Source organism: Phoxinus phoxinus, assembly GCF_949152265.1.
Source record: "Phoxinus phoxinus genome assembly, chromosome: 9".
Taxonomy (NCBI): Eukaryota; Metazoa; Chordata; class Actinopteri; order Cypriniformes; family Leuciscidae; genus Phoxinus; species Phoxinus phoxinus.
Window position 1 is genome coordinate 26,845,475 of NC_136884.1, and position 21,119 is coordinate 26,866,593.

Below are 21,119 nucleotides of genomic sequence, written 5' to 3' on the forward strand. Positions count from 1 at the left end.
CATACTTGAATGTATCTATGATAGAGAATATCACAAATTGCATTTGTTTATTATAATAGCATTACTCACTTCCTTACATTTATAAGCTTTTGAAAAGTTTTGGGAATTTGTGACTCAAAATTAAATTAATAATTTATCTTATCATTTAAATGCGTTTTCTTAATGTGAATTTCTATTATTTTTAGCGTGTGAAAATGACTTTTATTTTGGTGTGGAGACGTGACGTCATACGGTTGCGTCTGTGATTCGGCTGAAGAAAGGTTTGTGTTTTTAACCATTTACAGTGTTTGAAATCAATATAAAACGTACAGACAGTTTAATAGAGAGCTGTGAAATGTATTATTATTGAATGTAGCATTGTAATAATGTAATAAATAACATTAATGAACGTTTTGTGAGTAAAGTGCATGCATTGGTAACAGAAAAGGTGCATCTCATTTCTTCCATCAATAGTTAGCAGCAAATAATTCTTATTATTTATAACTGATTCGAATTGCCGCGCGCTGACAACCCTTGTCAAAACAGTGTAAGCTAAATGTAAAACAAACGTTTAATGACAACTTTAACAACCCAACTGCAAATGTTGTTGAATTAATATAACCTACAGATCATTAAAAAATATTAAAACAAATTTAAAGTGTTTGTAAAATTTGTGTTCTTTTATTTGTTGTGCTAGTTTTTGTTGTTATTTGGCTGATCAGTCCATTAAATCTCACTATGACTGACTCTCTTACCAGTGCACTGAACTACTGAACTAGAGCTGATTGAGACGCACACAGAGTCTCTGTTAATTATTCTAATCTTAATCATAACAGTGTCCAAACACACAGAAAAACTCCTGGTGAAGCGACTGAGATCCACGTGAAACTATTATAAAGATGGCAGTTATTAAAGAGGAGAGGGAAGAAATGAAGATTGAAGAAGCATTCAGTGTGAAACAAGATGCTGAGGAACAAACAGGTTAGTTTCATTCTCAAAGTTTATTTTTATTAAAATTTCCAGATCTACAGAAATTAATAGTTTTTTTAAGAATGTAATACGAGTGTCTTAATTAAAGTGGTTTTATTTGACATGGAGCTAGGGGTGTGCGATATGACAATAATATAGCACGATTTTTTTCAGGAAAATCACAATTCAGATTTTAATCACGATTCTTTTTCATGTTGGTTTTTACTAGTTTGCAAGTGACAGCATTACAGCCAAACTAATGTCCCTATTAAAAAAAAAAAAAATCCTTACAATATCAAAATAAAAAATGATGGCAGACATAAAAACCTTTGTCATTTTCTTTGTTATTAAAAAAATAAGAACAAAGATACACATTACATATACACAACATAATATATAAAAAGAAATAAACAGTGCTTTATTTTTTCAGCTACAGTAGGTGTATTGAACAGCAGCATTCAAGAAAGAAATTAAATGAACAAATATAAAAAATAAAACAATTATACTTTGATTCTTATTAAAGCTACTGTATTAAAGTTATCAGTCAAGACCAATGAGTGATTTTATCTTTGTGTTTTGTTGTGTTTTATTAACATTAAAGGGATAGTCCCCCCTGCAATGAAAATTGTCCTAATTTAGCCTACTCTCTCGAGTTCTTTTAAACCCGAATACGTTTTTCTTCTGTTGAAAATGAAAGTTATTTTGAAGAATGTGGGTAACCAAACAGTTGCTGGTCCCCATTGACTTTCATAGTAGGGTTTAAAACAACTTGATTAATACAGGTTTGTTACAACATTAGAGTGTGTATACAAGTTTTGGGTGAACTATCCCTTTATAGACAAGCGGCATCATTTTACTATTAGACTACTGTCTCTTTAAGACCGGCACACATCTACGCATGACACACACGCACCCGATTTTCTCTCAAATGTTTGCTTTCACTTTAGACATAACCAACTGTGTTTATGTAAATCTTCTGAGTATTAGCGCAATCAAATAATTAATTATGTTATCAATCTGTGCGCACACTTCAGGTCTGAACCCTGGCAGTGCATTGAATCTTTTTTTGAGGCTTATTGCACTTGACTCTTTTTAAAATCCTGCGCTTTATTTTCTCATGCATGCATGTTTCTGTGTTTCCCTGAGGTGTCAATCACTTGAATCCATCATGCGCTGCACAGATATATTTTACTCCCTGCAGGGAGTGAAGCAGAGCTCTGCACACATCGACGCAAATCAAGAAATATGGCTCTCTTTAGAATGCGGTCATTCTTAAAGTACTAATAAAATGTGCAATCATAACGTTCTTAAAAGCAGCGCATCGCCATGCCATGCATTGCTGTTTGAGCTGAGGCGCTTTGATGGAGGATTAATTAAATCACATCCTGTATGACATTCATTAAATAGATGGACAACATAATCACAATATTACAACTTTACACGAAAGCACCGTTTGCACTTGCACTGTATTTTCTACTTTATCGAGTGTTTCCAGGCATTACTGCACATTTTCAAAAGCCACGAGAAGCTATTTTAAAACCTTTTGTTTACCAAAAATATGCTGAAAAAAAATAACACTGCTAGATTATTAATAATATATCATGGTTTTTGAAAAAGGAATATGATTGTTTAAAATAAAGAGATTATTTTGATATACAGTACAACAACATATTAAAGTGCTATGATATGGCTCTATATCAGCACGATTGTGATTACCTGTGCCACTCGGCCTTCTTGTGTGATATTGCCCATATATTAGTAATTTTACAATATATAATAATAAATAGTTGTTTGATGTCAAATCACTAAAAAAATAAATATATATATAGCACACATTACACAGTTTTAAAAACTCGTCTATAAACACTGCAAATGTGATTATCAGAGGAACGATTGCTGTCAACACACCACATGGTTATTAGCTGGTTCTAGGCTATATACTTGTAGGAATGTATTGAGGTGCAGTTCCAGTGGCAGTCCTTAAAGCCAGCGTCAAAACCTTACATTGAATTCTGGCTGGAACTGGGAGCCAGTGGGGTGAGATCAGGAGGGGAGTGATGTGGGTTCTCTTTGGCTGATTGAAGACCAGATGTGCTGCTGTGTTCTGGATCATCTGCAGAGGCTTAGTCACACTGGCTGAAAGGCTTACCAGTAAAGCACACCTACTTCACTGGGGTGTTGATAAAATGCAGGTGGAAAGTTCAGTTGGTCATCAAACACAGCGCTTAGGTTCCTTGCTGTCCTGAGGGTTGTTCCATAAAACAAGATTATTATACAAGCCAGGCTTATTTTGGTTAGTCAGACTTATTGTCATTTGATTCTGTTTCATAAAGCAAACTTAAAATAGTTCAAACTCAGTTACTCTGGCAACTTATGCTGGGAAACTAGCCGGGTCCAGGACATGCTAACTGTCAGGCTAAGCCTCAGTTGTTACACAGATCCTCTAACACTAGCTGCGTTTACATGGCTCAATCCGAATGAAATCAATCCGATTAAAGAATCCGAACAATGTGTTTACATGGACGACAAATAAAGTAATCGGGTTGATGTGCGCGTTTACATGTCACAAGCTTTACATCTGATTTGATCGTTTTAGACATACGCAGTTACGCACAATCAGTGCACTAGACGATTCCCGCCGCTGTTCCACGATGCGCATAACAGCCACCCTCTTACCATTGCTTATTTTTTTACATTAAAAAATATTTTACATTTACGTACTTCAGCTGCTAATTAGGAGACGACGAGCGCGTGATGTTCTGTGCCGTGCTGCTTGTATTTATCAAGCAATTAAAATGCCTCTGCCAGAGCCCAGAACAAGGCGTTTGTGGATGAAAGTCCGAAGCAAGGACTGGTGGGACAAAGTTGTCTTGCACCACTTCACGGACGTGGAGTGGAAGGAAAATTTTAGGATGACATGACAGTAATTTATGACCCTATGTTCAATGGTAGAGGTGTACATGGCACCCGATGATATTACGGTGAGACGCATAGGCGTCGATTTCGGTGGGGACGCGTACCCACCAGATTTCGTCATTTTGTACCCACCACTTTTTAGGGTTGCTAGTACGGCTGTAAGTTACACCAAACCCACGATTCGATTTGTATCACAATGTTTGACCCACGATTCAGTTCGTATCACGATTTTTGACCCACGATTCAGTTCGTATCACGATTTTTTGGGGGATAAAAAAAAAAAATGTCGGTGCTGATGCAGTGGTGACCCGTTCATGCAACATATAAGGGTGGTGGCGGCGCTGCCAATAAAGCACCTAAAAGCTGTCACAAAGAACTGGCAAAAGTAATCTGAACATTTTTATTAATAAACAAGTGTTTTCTGTCTCGCTGCAAAGATGAAGTTGACGATGCTGACTCGCGATCTTAGGCTAGTGAACACGGCAGAGAAATGCACATTTCATACGGATTACATAATTTTCTTTCGTTTTGAATAGTTCTGTTTACAAGTATGATTTAAAGCCTTCTGTAGGTAATAGATATATTTCTCAGGTCTGTGAGGCATAGGCTGTGCTGAGTTTCGGTTCATTTATGAGACGAGCTCCACTTCATGCGCCGGCGCCTCCCTGTCGTCGTGATAGATATCTATTATTTGCTTTACTTATTTATTAAATCCAGGCAATTGGTTGATTAACATTGATTAAAATTAAGATACAATTAATACAAAACGAAATTCACTTTAAAGAAAGGCTTTGTGCTTTCTGATTGAGGTCTGTGAATGTTTTAAAGCATATTTTAGTGCCGATTTCAGAGCGGTCACGTCCGTAACCGAGCTGTCACGTCCGTAACATCGTTTTTTCCTCATAAATGCGAACACGAAAAATAAAATAAAATGAATATTTTATGTTCTGTGGAGCTCGTTTTATTTTTTCTAACGTTTATATTAATTTCTGCTTAAATACTGAGTGGATGGAGGAATATAGCCTATTCCGCGCTCAAGCACATGCATAAATCTTGCCGCAAAGCACCGGCAAAAGCAGACTAATGATAATATGTCTGAAAAAATAATGAGGCATTTTTATTGTTTATTAATAAAATATATATTTCTAAATCTGTGTCGGCTCCAAACATATCTACTACATCTCCACTGTAAAGTGGATGCGCCTTTAGAGAGAAATGCACCTTTCATATTGATTACAGCCTAATCAGCCGGTATTTGCTTTCGATTCAAATTTTTTAGTTTAAAAGTGGACATTTCGAGCTTTATATAGAAATATTCATCATATTTTTGAGGCTATACACTGTATTTCAGTTCATTATTGAGACGCGCTCCAGTTCACGCCATGGAGATAATTATAGCGCGCCCTGTTTGTTTTATTTTATTTTACAAAAGCACGTTTTCTTGTTATTGTGAGTTTACCCAAATAAAAGTACTTGCGACTGATGCATTATTCCTTTCTGTATGACCAGAAAAGATTGTGTATTTAAAGTTGTTTCCACGGTTGATAGGAAAATGCAAGTGTTTAAAGAAAAAATGTATGCGTCTCTGTCCCCAGCACATTTCAAACCAAACTGACGCCCATGGGTGAGAGCACCAATACCATTGACAATGCGAGTCGCAATCGTAGGCTACTATATCAACTCGGTAGCTGTCATTGCACATGCGCATTCCTTTCAGATTTGGTTTTCAGTCCGATTAAGTGTTTACATGTTCTCTTGATCGGATTACAAAAGGAATAAACCACCCCTTTCAATCCGATCGAAATTTCAATCGGATCGAGCTCAATCGGATCAATTAAGGTGTTTACATGAAGGTTTTTCAATCCGATTGAGCCTTCAATCCGATTATAAGGGTCCAAATAAGAACACAATGACTGATACTCTCTCATACCATTATTTGACTTTATTAACCACTATCAGTCCAAAAATAAATATACAAGAAAATCAACTTAAATAAGGCTACAATGATACATGAGATAATATAGACCTACAAACGTGTTAAATTGTATATGAAATGTTCTCTTACGAGAGATACTCTCGTACTGCGTTGTCGTAGCAACGCATTGGGGAAAATCCTTTTCCACGAGAATACTGAAGCAAAAAATTATCCTTAATTTTGTATCAATGTAAAACGCATTGCCACAGCATACAGACCTAGGCGAGACGGCTCGCGCGCCTATTGGCTGCTGTGCGGCAAATGCTTAAGCCAATGGAGCGAGCCCATGAGTGACGTCACACCCAATGAGGGCACTTCGCGCCCTCCTGCGTCACGTCCCGCCGAAACGGGCGTGGCTTAGGGCTATATATTTCGCTCACAGGCTTATGACCTCTGATTTTTAATCCTTCAGTGAAGAGCACCTCATCGCTGATCCGAGCAGAGAAGCGGCGCCGTCGAGAGAGCACATCAGCGGTCCGGCGCTAATATCGTTTCACTGTGTTGAGTGTGTGTGAGGTCGCCGGCGCGACTCACACTTTTTCTCTCTTTTGTATCTAGAGCGGCGTCTTCTTCGAGATGCCTCTCTGCGGTTCGTGCAAACGAACCACGCTCAGCGACGGGGACCGCCACGTGATTTGCGCTTCCTGTCTGGGCGAGGAACACGCGGCTATCGCCCTCGCGGATGGCGGCTGCCATCACTGCGAACTACTGCCTCTGGCGACTCTGCGGACTCGCCTGGCGTCGTTCGAGGAGCCCGTGTTCTCCGCTGTTGTGCCGCGCCGTAAAAAGCGCCGTGCACAGCGGAACCCCGAACCTCCGTCAAGCCGTCAAAGTTCGCCGGCGTGCCCGCGAACTGTGTCTCCGGCTTCCTCAGCGCCGATACCCGACGGACAGCGACCGCAGATTGCCGCCGCTTCCGTCGACGACATCGATGACATCACTATCGACGACCTGCTGAGGGACGAGGACTCGTGCTCGGTTTTGGCTTCCGGCAGCGAGGATTGGGCGAGCTCTGCGGACCTCGCGCCCCCTGCCCCCACGCCGAAAGGAAAAAGAGCGAGCATCGAGGCGGAGCTCATGCGCGTTCTCACTCAAGCCACGGCGAGCCTTGGCCTTGAGTGGGTTTCGCCCGAGCAGCCCGCTAAAAACCGACTGGATGGCTATTTTCTGCCCGGGGAGAAGTCGACACCTGTCTCTAAGCCCGCCCCCTTCTTTCCTGAGCTTCACGAGGAGGTCGCGAGAGCTTGGACTTCCCCGTTTTCTACGAGGACGAGGTCATCTGTTTCCCTAGCGTTCTCCGAGGTCGACGACGCTAAAAACAGAGGCTACCTTTCCCTCCCGCCGGTCGAAGAGCTTATCGCGGCCCACTTATGCCCACCCTACGCTGGACGGCGGGCTAAGATGGCGCTGCCTTCAAAGGCTTGCCGCACGACGTCATCCCTGCTCCGTCGCGCTTATGCCGCCAACGGACAGGCCGCGTCAGCGCTGCACTCCATGGCGACGCTGCAGATATTCCAGGCCGATCTCCTCCGCAAGCTGGACGAGAACGGACCCGATGCGATCTGCGTGGCGGATCTGAGAAGCACTACAGACCTGGCTCTTCGCGCTTCGAAGTCTGCGGCCCAAGCCATCGGACGCAGCATGGCGGCGATCACAGTGTCTGAGAGGCACCTCTGGTTAACGCTCTCAGACATGCCAGAAGCAGAACGGACCGCGTTTCTCGACGCCCCGCTCTCCCCTGCTGGCCTCTTCGGGACTTCGGTGAAGGACTTCACCGACAAGTATGCGGAGGTGCAGAAGGCGACCCAGGCTATGAAGCACTTCCTGCCGAAGCGCTCCAGCTCTGCAGCAGGCCGTGCGAAACCGCCCGCTCAGAGCTCACAGCCGAGACCGCCGCCCAGCTCCTCATCTCAGCGCCGCCAGACCCAGAGCTCGAGAGCGCGCTCTCGCTCTTCCGGTCGCCGCCCCGCGCCGCGTGGCCCGCGACAGAAGGTAGCGTTGAAGCCAGAGCCCCCGAAGACATCCTAGCATTGCTAGGGAAGCGCCGGTGTTCAAGTCCCGCTGCGGCCGGACCCTCACCGAAGCTCACCGCTCGTGCAGTCCCAAGAGAAGTGATTGTACCTGCGATTATTGCAGTCAACAAGCGCGTCTCAATGGCCGCTTGCCTGCACACAACAGCCGTTTTCACGGCTACCCAGATAAATCCATTAAAGAGTGCATTTTCTGGTGTCCCGGCCACGGCCGATGGTGTTTCTTGTGTAGTAAATCTGCCCGCTGTAATGTGCACATCCCTACACACAAACACGGCCCCACACGCAGGGCCCGCGCACATAAAATCGACACAGCTCGATTGCGCGTTAAAAGTAGCACACGTGCCCACTACCCAGTGCCCACTAATGCTACCTCCTGCTCATCGCACGGTTTCTGTAAAAACGAAACCTGCGTGCAGGCGCTCCGCTCCGGCGAGCGATGCTATAAAGGTGGTAAACGTGCCCGGTCCCCAGTGCCCGCGTTCCCACACAAGCACTACGGTTCCCATGGAACCCGTCCAGCCCTCCCTCTCCCGCCTGAAGGCTGTCGAGGGGTCGAGCGCGGACATTCTGCCCGCTCTCATAAGCGCGGCCCCGGCCTCAGATGTTACGAGCAAGACACTTATGTCGCAGCTCGCGAAAGCCGCTGTATCGCGAGTCGATCAGAGCGCGCTTTTCACTCAACCCCTAGCTACACGTGCAGATGCATGGGAAAAGCTTACCGGGGTTTCAAAATGGGTGATAAACATCATAAAAGAAGGCTATTCGCTACAGTTTCGCAGACGCCTTCGCCGCCACGCGTCGAGACTTCGGTAGATTCGAACGTAGCACATCTACTTCGAGCCGAAATTCAGAAACTTCTGAGAAAAAGGGCTATCGAACCTTTATCTCAGGCTCAGAGCGAAGGGGGGCTTTACAGCAGATACTTCCTGGTACCCAAGAAAGACGGGGGTCTCAGACCCATACTAGATCTGAGGCAGCTGAACAAAGCGCTTGTGAAACGCCAGTTCAGAATGCTAACGACCAGAAAAATCCTCGCGCATGTTCGCCAAGGAGACTGGTTCGTGTCAGTAGATCTAAAAGACGCGTATTTTCAAATACAAATTGCGTCACGTCACAGGCGATTTTTGAGATTCGCCTTCGAGGGCCAGGCATACCAGTACAAAGTCCTGCCGTTCGGCTTGTCTCTAGCACCCCGTACATTTACGAAGTGCATTGACGCAGCACTCGCTCCCCTCAAACTGCAGGGCGTTCGAGTGCTGAACTATTTGGACGATTGGCTCATTCTAGCCCAATCTCATTCAGAGATAGTGGCGCACAGAGCACTGCTGCTGAGTCACCTCAAGAATCTCGGTCTCACAGTAAACTGGGAAAAGAGTTCGCTATCTCCCAGTCAGAATATTTCTTTCCTGGGACTAGAACTGAACTCGCTGTCGATGACAGCGCGCGCTGCGCATTCAGCGCACAGTCAGCTCATTTCGCTGCGGCGCTGTTCTCCCTCTAAAGGGCTTTCAGATAATGCTAGGTCTGATGGCCTCAGCATCTGCAGTATTGCAGCTGGGCCTGCTACGCATGCGCCCGCTGCAGATATGGCTCAAGGGGAGGGTGCCATGCAAAGCATGGGCCACCGGTCGGCTTCGCCTCCAGGTCAATCAAGCTTGCGTTGCAGCTTTGAAACCATGGAAGTCAAAAGACTGGTACCTGTCAGGTGTAAGCCTAGGGACTTCCTCGAGTCTGAGGGTGGTGTCTACGGACGCATCCAACGCAGGATGGGGAGCGCTGCTCGAGGGCAGACCGCTGTTTGGCCTTTGGTCAGAGCGGGAGAAGCTCTTCCATATAAACTGCCTCGAGATGTTAGCAGTGTGCAAAGCGCTCACTCGCTTTCGTCCCCTGATTATGGGCTGCCATGTACTGATACGTTCAGACAGCATGTCTGTGGTGTCATACATAAATCGCCAGGGCGGCCTCAGGTCCCTGTCGTTATACAGGCTGACCAGACGCCTTCTGATATGGGCGCGCTGCAACCTCCTTTCACTAAGGGCTGCGCACGTGCCAGGGCACCTGAATGTTGGACCAGATGTACTGTCCAGGAACCGCGTTCCGGCAGGAGAATGGTCGTTACACCCACACACAGTACAACTGTTGTGGAGGAAATTCGGCAGAGCGGAAGTGGACCTCTTTGCGTCCCCAGAGAACGCTCACTGTCTAGAATTTTTCTCAAAAAGCAAGGCTCATCAGTGGCCGCGCCGTCCCCTGTATGCTTTTCCCCCTGTCTCCCTCCTGACTCAGGTGGTGGAGAGGATCAGGGAAGAAGGATGCTCAGTGCTGCTAGTAGCGCCGCTCTGGTTGAATCAACCCTGGTTCCCAGCTGTGATGCAGTTAGCCAGCACCGCCCCGTGGCCAGTGCCTCTGAGGAGGGATCTCCTCTCTCAAGCAAACGGCTCGATTTGGCATCCTCACCCGGAGCTATGGTCCCTTCATGTGTGGGCCATCAACGGGTATCCGCTGACCTCCCTCAGGGAGTGTTAAACACGATCACACAAGCTAGAGCTCCATCTACGCGACGGCTCTATGCGTCGAAATGGTCAGTTTTCTCTGGCTGGTGCACGTCTCGCGGCGTGTCACCCCCAGACTGTGGAGTGACAGAGGTTTTATCCTTCTTACAAGAGATGTTGGGTAGCGGGAGATCCCCTTCCACACTCAAAGTATACGTGGCGGCTATAGCGGCTTTCTCTGAAACCGCGCACGGCCAGTCCATAGGAAGGAACGATTTAGTCATTCGGTTCCTTAAAGGAGCTAGGAGACTTAATCCACCCAGACCTCCCACAGTTCCCATTTGGGACCTTTCCACGGTGCTGGACGCCATGAAGGGTCCTCCTTTCGAGCCTCTTCAGGAGATTGATATGAAACACCTGTCGCTCAAGACGGTGTTTCTCCTGGCTCTCGCTTCAGTGAAGCGCGTTGGGGACTTACACGCGCTCTCGGTGAGCGCGTCGTGCATGGAATTTGGGCTTAATGACTCCAGAGTCGTGCTCAAACCTAAGCATGGTTACGTTCCGAAATCCCTAAACACACCGTTTAGGGCGCAGGTTATTTCCCTGTCTGCCCTTCCGGTCACCGGGGATAGTATGGACGAAAATCTCATCTGCCCGGTTAGGGCGTTGAGAGCTTATGTGTCACGCTCGTCTGCTTTCAGACAGACAGAGCAGCTCTTCGTTTCATTCAGTGGGCGTCTCAAGGGACTGGCCACTTCGAAACAGAGCTTATCCAGATGGATAGTGGACGCTATAGCTCTAGCGTACGCATCCAAAGGCATTCAGTGCCCTTTGGGTGTTAGGGCGCACTCCACGAGAAGTATGGCTTCTTCGTGGGCTTGGTCGAGTGGGATTGCCTTACAGGATATTTGTATGGCGGCAGGCTGGGCCTCACCGTCTACATTTATCAGGTTTTATAACCTTGAGGTACCCGCCTTACAGGCCAAGATATTTTCGGTTTAAATAGCCGTATTTGTTAGACTGACTTTTCAGTCGTCTATTATGGCATAATTATGCTGAAGCTGCTGAGCGCAGTTTTTTCTGTACTGATCTGCTAAGCGCAGTCAACTTTATACTGATCTGCTAAGCGCAGTCATCTATATACTGATCTGCTGGATGCAGTCACTTTTGTGGGAGATGGTGGTTAGAACCCACCTCTTTCAGGATTCTCTGTGAGTCCTAAAGGTGATTATGTACTGTATGAACCCCAGCTCAGTGCTCTGGGTCTATGGTGTCGGATCACTGCACACACGGCGTCTTACAGGGTGTTCCCCAATGCGTTGCTACGACAACGCAGTACGAGAGTATCTCTCGTAAGAGAACGTACTCGGTTACTAACGTAACCTCGGTTCTCTCTAGAGAGAGGAACGAGTACTGCGTTTCTTGCCGTGTATGCGCTCTGGTTGCTTTCGCTTTAAAAATCAGAGTTCATAAGCCTGTGAGCGAAATATATAGCCCTAAGCCACGCCGTTTCGGCGGGACGTGACGCAGGAGGGCGCGAAGTGCCCTCATTGGGTGTGACGTCACTCATGGGCTCGCTCCATTGGCTTAAGACATTTGCCGCACTGACTTGCACTTTAATATTTATTTTTTATGAATGAGTATTAAATTATTCCCAATAGTCCGTTCTCATAATTGCATAGCTTTTCTCTTGGTTGCGCTGCTTCCAGTGGTGTATATTTATTTTAGTGCTTTTATCCAATCATATTTCAGTCATCATGTGTTGCCAGGGTCAAATATATCTGCCTCGAGGCCTTCAGAATCGATAGTGCGGGCGCCTGTAGCTTAAATTAATGGCAATGAAACTGTTGCTTTAACCAATCAGATGATCGGTCAGATTTAATCAGCCAATCAGATATCGAGTTGATTGCACCGGGGCCATCTAGCAGGCGTACAATAACGTAAGCATTTCCACACCCTTTGATTGGATGGTCAGAGCGTGTGCTATTATGACTGGTAGTCAGAGCTAGCTAACCGCATCTGTTGCGAACTGTGTAAACTAAAATACGTGTAGATTTAATAGTTTTTCAACCCACAAATTAATGTTTATTTCCTTCCTCGACCACCAGCAGGTTCAAACCTACCGGAAAAAAATCCCTTATTCAGCTTACGCAGTCACGAACTCTATCGATCTGTCCGGGTAAAAACAGAACTGACTGCAATGTAAAGTTATGCCAGGACTGATTTTGAAGGCAAAAGTCCCGCTGATCTCAATGATATCGTTCAAAAATCTGTGTGAGAGCTTGTGTCGGCTGTAACGTTACACATCGTCATGTTTTGCGGTGTTTTCCCTGTTTAACGTTACTGCTTCTAACGAGCAGACACTCTCAGCACTAAAGCGAATTAAAACTTATGACAGAAATACGATGGGACAGACTGGACTTTCAGCACATTAACCTCGATGGCGATAGAAAATGTTGTTGGGACTGAAAAGCACAGACAACCTGAACAAAGTAATTCAAGTCTTTTTGAGGAAAGAAATCAGGATGGATTTTGTGTAAAAAATAATCAGTTTAGGAGAGTATAATGCATTTTTTGCCCCCGGTTTTGTCCGTGCTTTTTTTTTGTTGTTGTAAATTTATGATCGAAACAACTTCTTTTTTTCACACATTAATACTATTGTAGCCATTGAAGGACAAGACAGGAATGAGGATCCGTTTCTTAATTTATAATCGGAACGCAAGAACCACTGTACACAAAAGCCGAACTCACTCGCTCGTTTCTCTCTACCCGGCCTTTCCCGAACTCACCGCATTAACCCTATAACTGCCGGTGCAAAATAAAAACAGGAATTTAACAAAAATTATAGAGAGTATGTGCGTGCGCTGAAACACTATTAAAAGTTATTAATTCAGGGTGGACATCACTGAAGGCCTAGGTGTGAAATGCACGGTCCGTCACTGATATATATATATATATAATTACATAAACAATTGATAGTAGCCTATACAATATAATTGAACATGTTTGTAGGTCTATAGTGTCTCATGTATCATTGTAGCCTATATATATATATACATATATCTTACAGGTTTTCTTTTCTTACTGGCTGAATGTTTTGTGCCCAAGATTTAATTAGATAGTTTTAAAGATGTATGAATACATTTCTCTCTGGTTTTAATTGGCAGCTGTAGTACATGTTTATGGTTATTAGAAGAACATTAGAACATTACAATCTAAAATAGAATAAAAAAGCTTATTAAAGCAGAAGTTAAAATCACAAAATTTAAAATAAATAACTACAAAAGCACAGACTACATTTTAACTGGTAAGATTAATCTGAGCTTAGTAATTGCATAGCTATATTGAGCCTACACTTGATTTTACAATAGTCCGTTTAGTTATTTCTATCATGAAAATACACTTATTTGTAGGTTTAAAATTCTAAATAAGGCACATTTAAGGTCCAACAACAAATGTTTGAGCATATATTATCGGATAACATTCCGATCAGAAGCGCGTTTACACTCGTCTTTTCAATGTGTATGTGGACAAAATCCAGATACAGGTCGCATGTTAATGTCAAGTGTAAACGCAGCCTCTCACTCTGCTTGCTAAGCGGTCACTAATTGCCACCGACACAGCTGATGCTCATCATTGAGTGTGCTGCAGAGACAAACCATATAAGAGAGCAGAAGAAACAGTGGCTATGTTTACATGCAACCAAATAATCTGTTAGTGATCGGATTGACTGCTCAATCAGACTGAAAAGCCTTAATCGATTCGATTGAGCTTGATCCAAATAAAATTTCGATTGGATTGAAAGGGGTGGTTTTTGAAAATCAAAACTGAAAGGACTGCGCATGTGCAATGATGGAAATAGCGTAATGACGTATGATGTCAGGCCATGTCCACACTAATACATTTTCGTTTTAAAACGTATTTTTTTTCTCCGTTTTGGCCTTCCGTCCACACTGAGACAGCGTTTTAAGTCACAGTAAACTTAGCTTTTGGAATATGCTCTCCAAAAGCGGATAAATTTGAAACGCCGTTTTCGCGTTGTAGTGTGGACTGTGAAGCCGGAGGTATTTGAAAACGATGACGTAAGTTTAGTCATGTGATCCATGTTGTGCCAATAGATATTCAAGTAAACCGGTATGTTTACACATGTTGTGCCTGTTATGTGCCATTCACTTTTACAGTTGCTAAAATGTTACTTTGCACACTCTTCATATCACAGTCCTGCAAAGATGACAGAAAATGTACTTACATTTGCTGTCCTGCGGCAATACAGGAGAGCAGTTGCGTTTTAGACCAAACATACTGTGTGCGACCTGGACCCATCAGTGAATGGTGAGATATTTTGTTAAATAAAATTATCCTGTTAAAAGAATTGCGCGATCATTTTATTATTTATTTTTCCATCTGTATTATCTCAGTGAGCTTTTGTGAGGTTTTACGCATGCGCAGTAAAGGTGAATTTAGAAGTTTCTCATCGTCACTGAAACGTCAGAAAAACACTAGTGGACGGAGAGCGTTTTTAAAAGAAAACGCCATTTTCTAATGTTTCTGGATTAATGTAGACGTAGCCTCAGTCTGTTCACTGAGGTCAGATAAATCCCATCACATAGGCTGCGTTTACACTTGGCATTAACATGCGACCTGTATCTTAATGTTGTCCACATACACATTGAAAAGACAAGTGTAAACGCGCTTCTGATCGTAATGTTATCCGATCAGCGTGTCCAGGTTCGGAGGTAGACGAGGACGCATTGTGATCGGCTCTCAGTGAAATGTAAACGCAATCCAGCCATCGTGTCTGCATTCACAGGTGGACGTCACACAACTGGTGATCGCATGTTAATGCCAAGTGTAAACGTAGCCATAGTCTCTTTCACCTAGATATCATAATATAGAGACTGTGTCTGTTCCCTGAATTAGAAAATAAAAATAACTCCCACACCCATTTAAGGGTAAAAAATGTATTGATGTTCAACAAATAAAAAAACAGATATAATACAGATGAACAAATGATAAAGCTCGGGTTGCTGAATATTCAATCCCTTACTTCAAAAGCAATTGTTAATGATTGGATTACCGATTATAACCTAGATGTGCTGGGTTTGACAGAATTCTGGCTAAAACCAGACGATTACATTACTTTAAATTAGTCCACACCCCGAGATTACTATTGTTATAAACATGAGCCTCGTCTGAAAGACAAAGGGGGAGGTGTTGGTGTAATTTATAGTAATATCTTCAGAGTTGTTGAGAAGTCTCGTTTCAAATATAATTATTTTGAAGTGGTGCTTGATGTAACACTATCTAGTGTAAATGATAAATCACTTTTGAGATTTGTGCTGGCTACTGTATACAGGCCACCAGGGCACCATACAGACTTTATCAAAGAATTTGTGAACTTTATCTGCAGCCAGTTGATTTGAATAAACATGCAGATAACAGAAAAGATGCATTGAGATCATTTAGCCAAGGTTGCAAAGCCGACTCCATGTTACAAATATGTTAGACCGATCACTTTTGCTACTAAAGAATGCTTTAATAATAATATTCCTGATCAGTTTCATCTCCTCAGCTTCCCGGATAGCTTAGAAGAACTTGATATTGCGACAAACATTTGACTCTCTCTTTTCCAGCACTTTAGACACAGTTGCTTATTTGCGCATAAAGACGATTAAAGAAAATAGTACAACGAGCACACTCAGGCCCTTAAGAGAGTAGTCAGAAAAATAGAGCGCAACTGGAAGAAAACAAAACTAGAGTTATTTTCGCATTTCATAGAAAGAGAGCACAATTGCGTACATAGAGGCCTTAAAAGCTGCTAGATCTGCTTATTTTTCAACCGTATTAGAAGAAAATAAACAAACCCCTTGGTATTTATTTGAAACCGTGGCTAAATTAACGAAAAATAAAGCTTCAACACCAGATGGTTTCAAGCAACACAGCAGTAATGACTTTATGAACTTCTTTACTTACAAGATTGATAATATCAGGGAGAAAATGTTAACTATGCAACTGTCTAATACAGTATCGCATCAGGCAGTGCATTGTAGTCTACTTGAGGAAAAATTATATGAATTCATTGCTATAGGGGAGGAAGAATTGTCTAAACTCGTTAAATCATCTAAATTGTCAACATGTATAAATCAAGCCTAAACCAACTAAGCTATTAAAAGAGATGCCAGAGGTCATATCCTCTTCTTAATATCATTCATTCATAATTCAAGTTTTTGAAATTTGTATGTTTAATTATGCAAATTAGGCATTCTCTCATTAAATATTTGCAATTTAGCATATATTTTCGTAGATAGATCTGAACAATGATAAAGCCAGGTGCAAAATTATTTTTTCGTTTAGGGTTGCCACCCGTCCCTTAAAATACAGAATCATCCCGTATTTACAAGTAAGATGATGCGTCCCGTATCAAATCAATGAGGGACGCGATTTGTCCCGTATTTTACATTAGGCCCACACATAGTTGAATAAAAACATAAGGATTTTGCAGTATGAATAATACTAATAGCAAATATAAAGAAATCAATTTCGTAGTAGAGAAGCTCATTGTGTGATTACATTTTAGCGTCTTTGTTTCTATAGCGACTGAGTCTCGTGAACATGCGATGTAAACCTGCACGTTTTTAACCCCTTGTGCGCTGTTCGGGTCTTCGACCCCAAATGACGTTTGCTGAAATAAATACAAAAATATATTTGTCCAAATGGCATGAGACTTTGCACGGTTGACAACACTTTCTACATCTACAAAAAAATTTACATACATTTGAATCAGTGGCGGGCCGTGCATTTCACACCTAGGCCTTCAGTGATGTCCACCCTGAATTAATAACTTTTAATAGTGTAGCAGCGCACGCACATACTCTCTATAATTGTTGTGAAATTCCTGTTTTTATTTTGCACCGGCAGTTATAGGGTTAATGCGGTGAGTTCGCGAAAGGCCGGGTAGAGAGAAACGAGCGAGTGAGTTCGGCTTTTGTGTACAGTGGTTCTTGCGTTCCGATTATAAATTCAGAAACGGATCCTCCCTGTCTTATCCTTCAATGGCTACAATAGTAAATGTTTGAAAAAAAGAAGTTGTTTCGATCATAAATTTACAAGAAAAATAAGGAAGAAAATCATATTCAGCACGGACAAAAACGGGGGCAAAAATGCATTATAGCCTACTCTCCAAAACTGATTATTTTTTACACAAAATCCATCCTAATTTCTTTCCACAAAAATACTTGAATTACTTGGTTGTACGGGTTGTCTGTGCTTTTCAGTCCCAACAACCTTTTCTATCGCCATCGAGGCTAATGTGCTGAAAGTCCAGTCAGTCCCGTCGTATTTCTGTCATAAGTTTTAATTCGCTTTAGTGCTGAGAGTGTCCGCTCGACAGAAGCAGTAACGTTAACGTTAAACAGGGAAAACACAGCTAAACATGACGATGTGTAACGTTACAGCCGACACAAGCTCTCACACAGATTTTTGAACGATATCAATGAGATCAGCGGGATATTTGCCTTCAAAATCAGTCCTGGCATAACTTTACATTGCAGTCAGTTCTGTTTTTACCTATGGTTTTTACCCGGACAGATCGATAGAGCTTGTGACTCTGCGTAAGCTGAATAAGGGATTTTTTCCGGTAATTTTGAACCTGCTGGTGGTCGAGGAAGGAAATAAACATTAATTTGTGGGTTGAAAAACTATTAAATCTACAGGTATTTTAGTTTACACAGTTCGCTACAGATGCGGTTAGCTATCTCTGACTAGCAGTAATAATAGTACACGCTCTGACCATCCAATCAAAGGGCGTGAAAATGCTTACGCTCTTGTATGCCTGCTAGATGGCCCCGGTGCATTCAACTCGAAATCTGATTGGCTTATTAAATCTGACCGATTATCTGATTGGTTAAAGCAACAGTTTCATTGCCATTCATTTTAAGCTACAGGCGCCCGCACTATCGATTCTGAAGGCCTCGAAGCAGATATATTTGACCCTGGCAACACATGATGGCTGAAATATGATTGGATAAAAGCGCTAAAATAAACATACACTACTGGAAGCAGCGCAACCAAGAGAAAAGCTATGAAATTAAGAGAATGGACTATTGGGAATAATGTAATACTCATTCATAAAATATATATATTAAAGTTCAAGTCAGTGATTCTGATAATGTTTAGGCCAGCAGAGAAGGCCTTGCTGGCCCTGACGGCCCACCACTGATTTGAATAATATCTGTTTTTTATGTTAGTGTGGGGGGAAAAAGTCACACTTTGTTGTTTCAACAAAATGTAATTTTGAAACAACATTTTTTAGGATTTATAGTTTTAGGAGGATTTATTATATATTTTTAAAAATTAGGCTATATAAATAAATAAATATTTTTTTTAATACAAAAACAGTAAAAAAAAAAAAAAAGTAAAATTCACTTTATAAAAGACCCACATTTCTAACGTTCATGGATATAGATAATTTGACATGGTTTAGTGTAAGATTTTTCCCCATCTTTTGGAAAAATGCCGTTTTAAAAGTAAAGAATGGGTGTCCCTTATTTTGCCACACTAAAGGTGGCAACCCTACACAAGATGAAAAAAGAATTTCAGAGGGTTTTCAGGATATATGCTTTCATTACCTAGGAAATCAAAATATACTGTCCATAGCCATAAAAGAATAATTTTTGCCATATTTTTGGATTAAAATGTCACATAAATCAGGCCAGGAATGATTTATTAACAAATCCCTCTGAACATATCTCCACAATACTGCTAAAGTGTATAACTGGAGAGTTTGGTGTACATCGGTGCTACATAGGCTGAGATGTTTATACTGGAGAATGACAAAAAAAAACTAATTTTGAGAAAATGCATTTAAAGATTTGTAATGTAAAAATTCATACTTTTATAGTGTAAACAACTATTTACAGACACAATATCTTATCAACTCATTGACAACAACAATACAAACCACCTGAATCACATCAAAACTTATAAACACAACATTTATGGCCTTCAACTGAACAAAAAAAAAACAGTCAAAAACACACATCTAAATGTCAGAGCACGTCACGTGATGCATCTGAATGAATCACGTTGTCAGAAATTGACATCAGCTAATGAGATTTCGCTTTTAGAGTTAAATGCCCATTCTACTTTCACGATTGGTTGCTGATAAAAAGGAAATGACCATATTTGGACTGTAAGGATGTAATAAGTTTCACCAGATCTAATCCAATCAGCATAACTACATCACTCATTATCATAGAGATCAGGGAAAGTGACCCCTTTGGTTTTGCATTCACACTTAAATCAGGGGTTGATGATCATGACGATGAGCACTGAATTAAAGGAATGAGGCAGAAGCAACAAGAGCATCACAGACAAAAGGTGAAAAGCCTCAGTTATTATGATTTTACATTTGAGTTCACACACACCTAAAGCAAAACGGATTCATTTAAATATTTTAAATTACATTTATCTTGTGCTGACTTTCTAAGGCTGTGACTTAATTTGAACCAAGATAATTGTGCAGATAATTGTGCAGTAAAAAATAAGCAAAGAAAGCGACATGCAAAATGAAATTTGCCATGGTTCAACAAAATTATTTGGGATATGATGAAAAAGCGGGATGTGGCGCTAAAAACATTTCTTAAATCAGGACTAACAACGGATCGATTTGCCTTTACAAGTCAAAGAAATAAAGTTACAGCTTGATGCCCAATTCTGATTTGTTACCTTTATCTGATTTTTTTGACCGTCCGAACACGGTCTTTCAATTGTATCCGATTCATGTTACACTTGCCACATCTGAAACATTGCGCATGCTTAAAGGTTTAAATTATCTTGCACAGATGGACGAACGTGAAATATACGGTGTGCAATTATTTTCAGGGAACCGCACGGCTAAAGTAGTTCCGGCAGGTCTTGACCGCATTACAGTTCCATATCACTTCGCGTAGTCAACTGTAATAACGGAAAATAGGATACAATTCATAACAAGAAAAACCATGCAACCCCATGCGCTTGATCTGCAATTCTCAATGTCTAACTTCACAAGCAATGGAAACATGCAGTTTAATTAAAAAAAAGAAAGTATATAATCCTATAATCAATAGAAAATTAAACTGAATATTTAAATAAATTGATAGTCCTGCTGCACGGGTTTTCGTAATTATTGCTGATAATATAACAAATAAATAATTATTGATAGGCCTATACTTGTTAAAAGGGCTTTGTTTCATTTATTAGGCTAGTCTACTGTCACTAATAGAAAAAAAGAATGAACGAATTATTAAAACTAATTGAATTAATCATTAAATAATAATATTGACGCACATGCTTCTCTCTCTCTCATAACTCCATTAATAACTGCATAAAGCCGGGGACACACCTACTGTAAGGCCGGTTATCAATGTAATTTGATATGACTGATCATGCACTCGTTTTCAGCGCGTTCAGTCTGTGTTCACAGCGGTGTTTAAAATCTGCTGCATTCACAGTCAGAGAATGTCTGTCGTTAAGTGTGTGTCCAGCATTACTCTGCTATCAGCGGCTCAAACCTCTGTTGCTAACTCTAAAATGACGTTTTGGAATTAGCAACGGAGCATGGGTTTAGATGCGCAAGGAATTAGTCCTACATACAAGAGCGTTTTAATGACAAAAACTTTACAAACGTCTTGAAATACATCATCTGAACAATATTTCGAGGTGTGGTAACTGTAGTATAAGCGGAATAATTGACTTCAGACCGTTGAATTATTTGAA

The 21,119-nt window shown here is 41.9% G+C and overlaps 1 protein-coding gene across 3 annotated transcripts in view; it reads left to right on the forward strand.

The window, feature by feature from the left end:
* Positions 1–205: 205 nt before the first annotated feature.
* LOC307004264 (uncharacterized protein) overlaps positions 206–21,119 on the forward strand; it is a 32,285-nt gene continuing 11,371 nt past the window's right edge. The window contains exons 1-2 of one of the 3 annotated variants that reach the window (XM_079623359.1): positions 206–260; positions 816–960. In XM_079623359.1, coding sequence (XP_079479485.1) covers positions 879–960 — 82 coding nt within the window. In that variant the 5' untranslated portion in view covers positions 206–260; positions 816–878. Of the gene's footprint in view, positions 261–815; positions 961–21,119 lie in introns of those variants that run through there. The other 2 variants (XM_079623360.1, XM_079623358.1) reach the window with 2 other exon arrangements.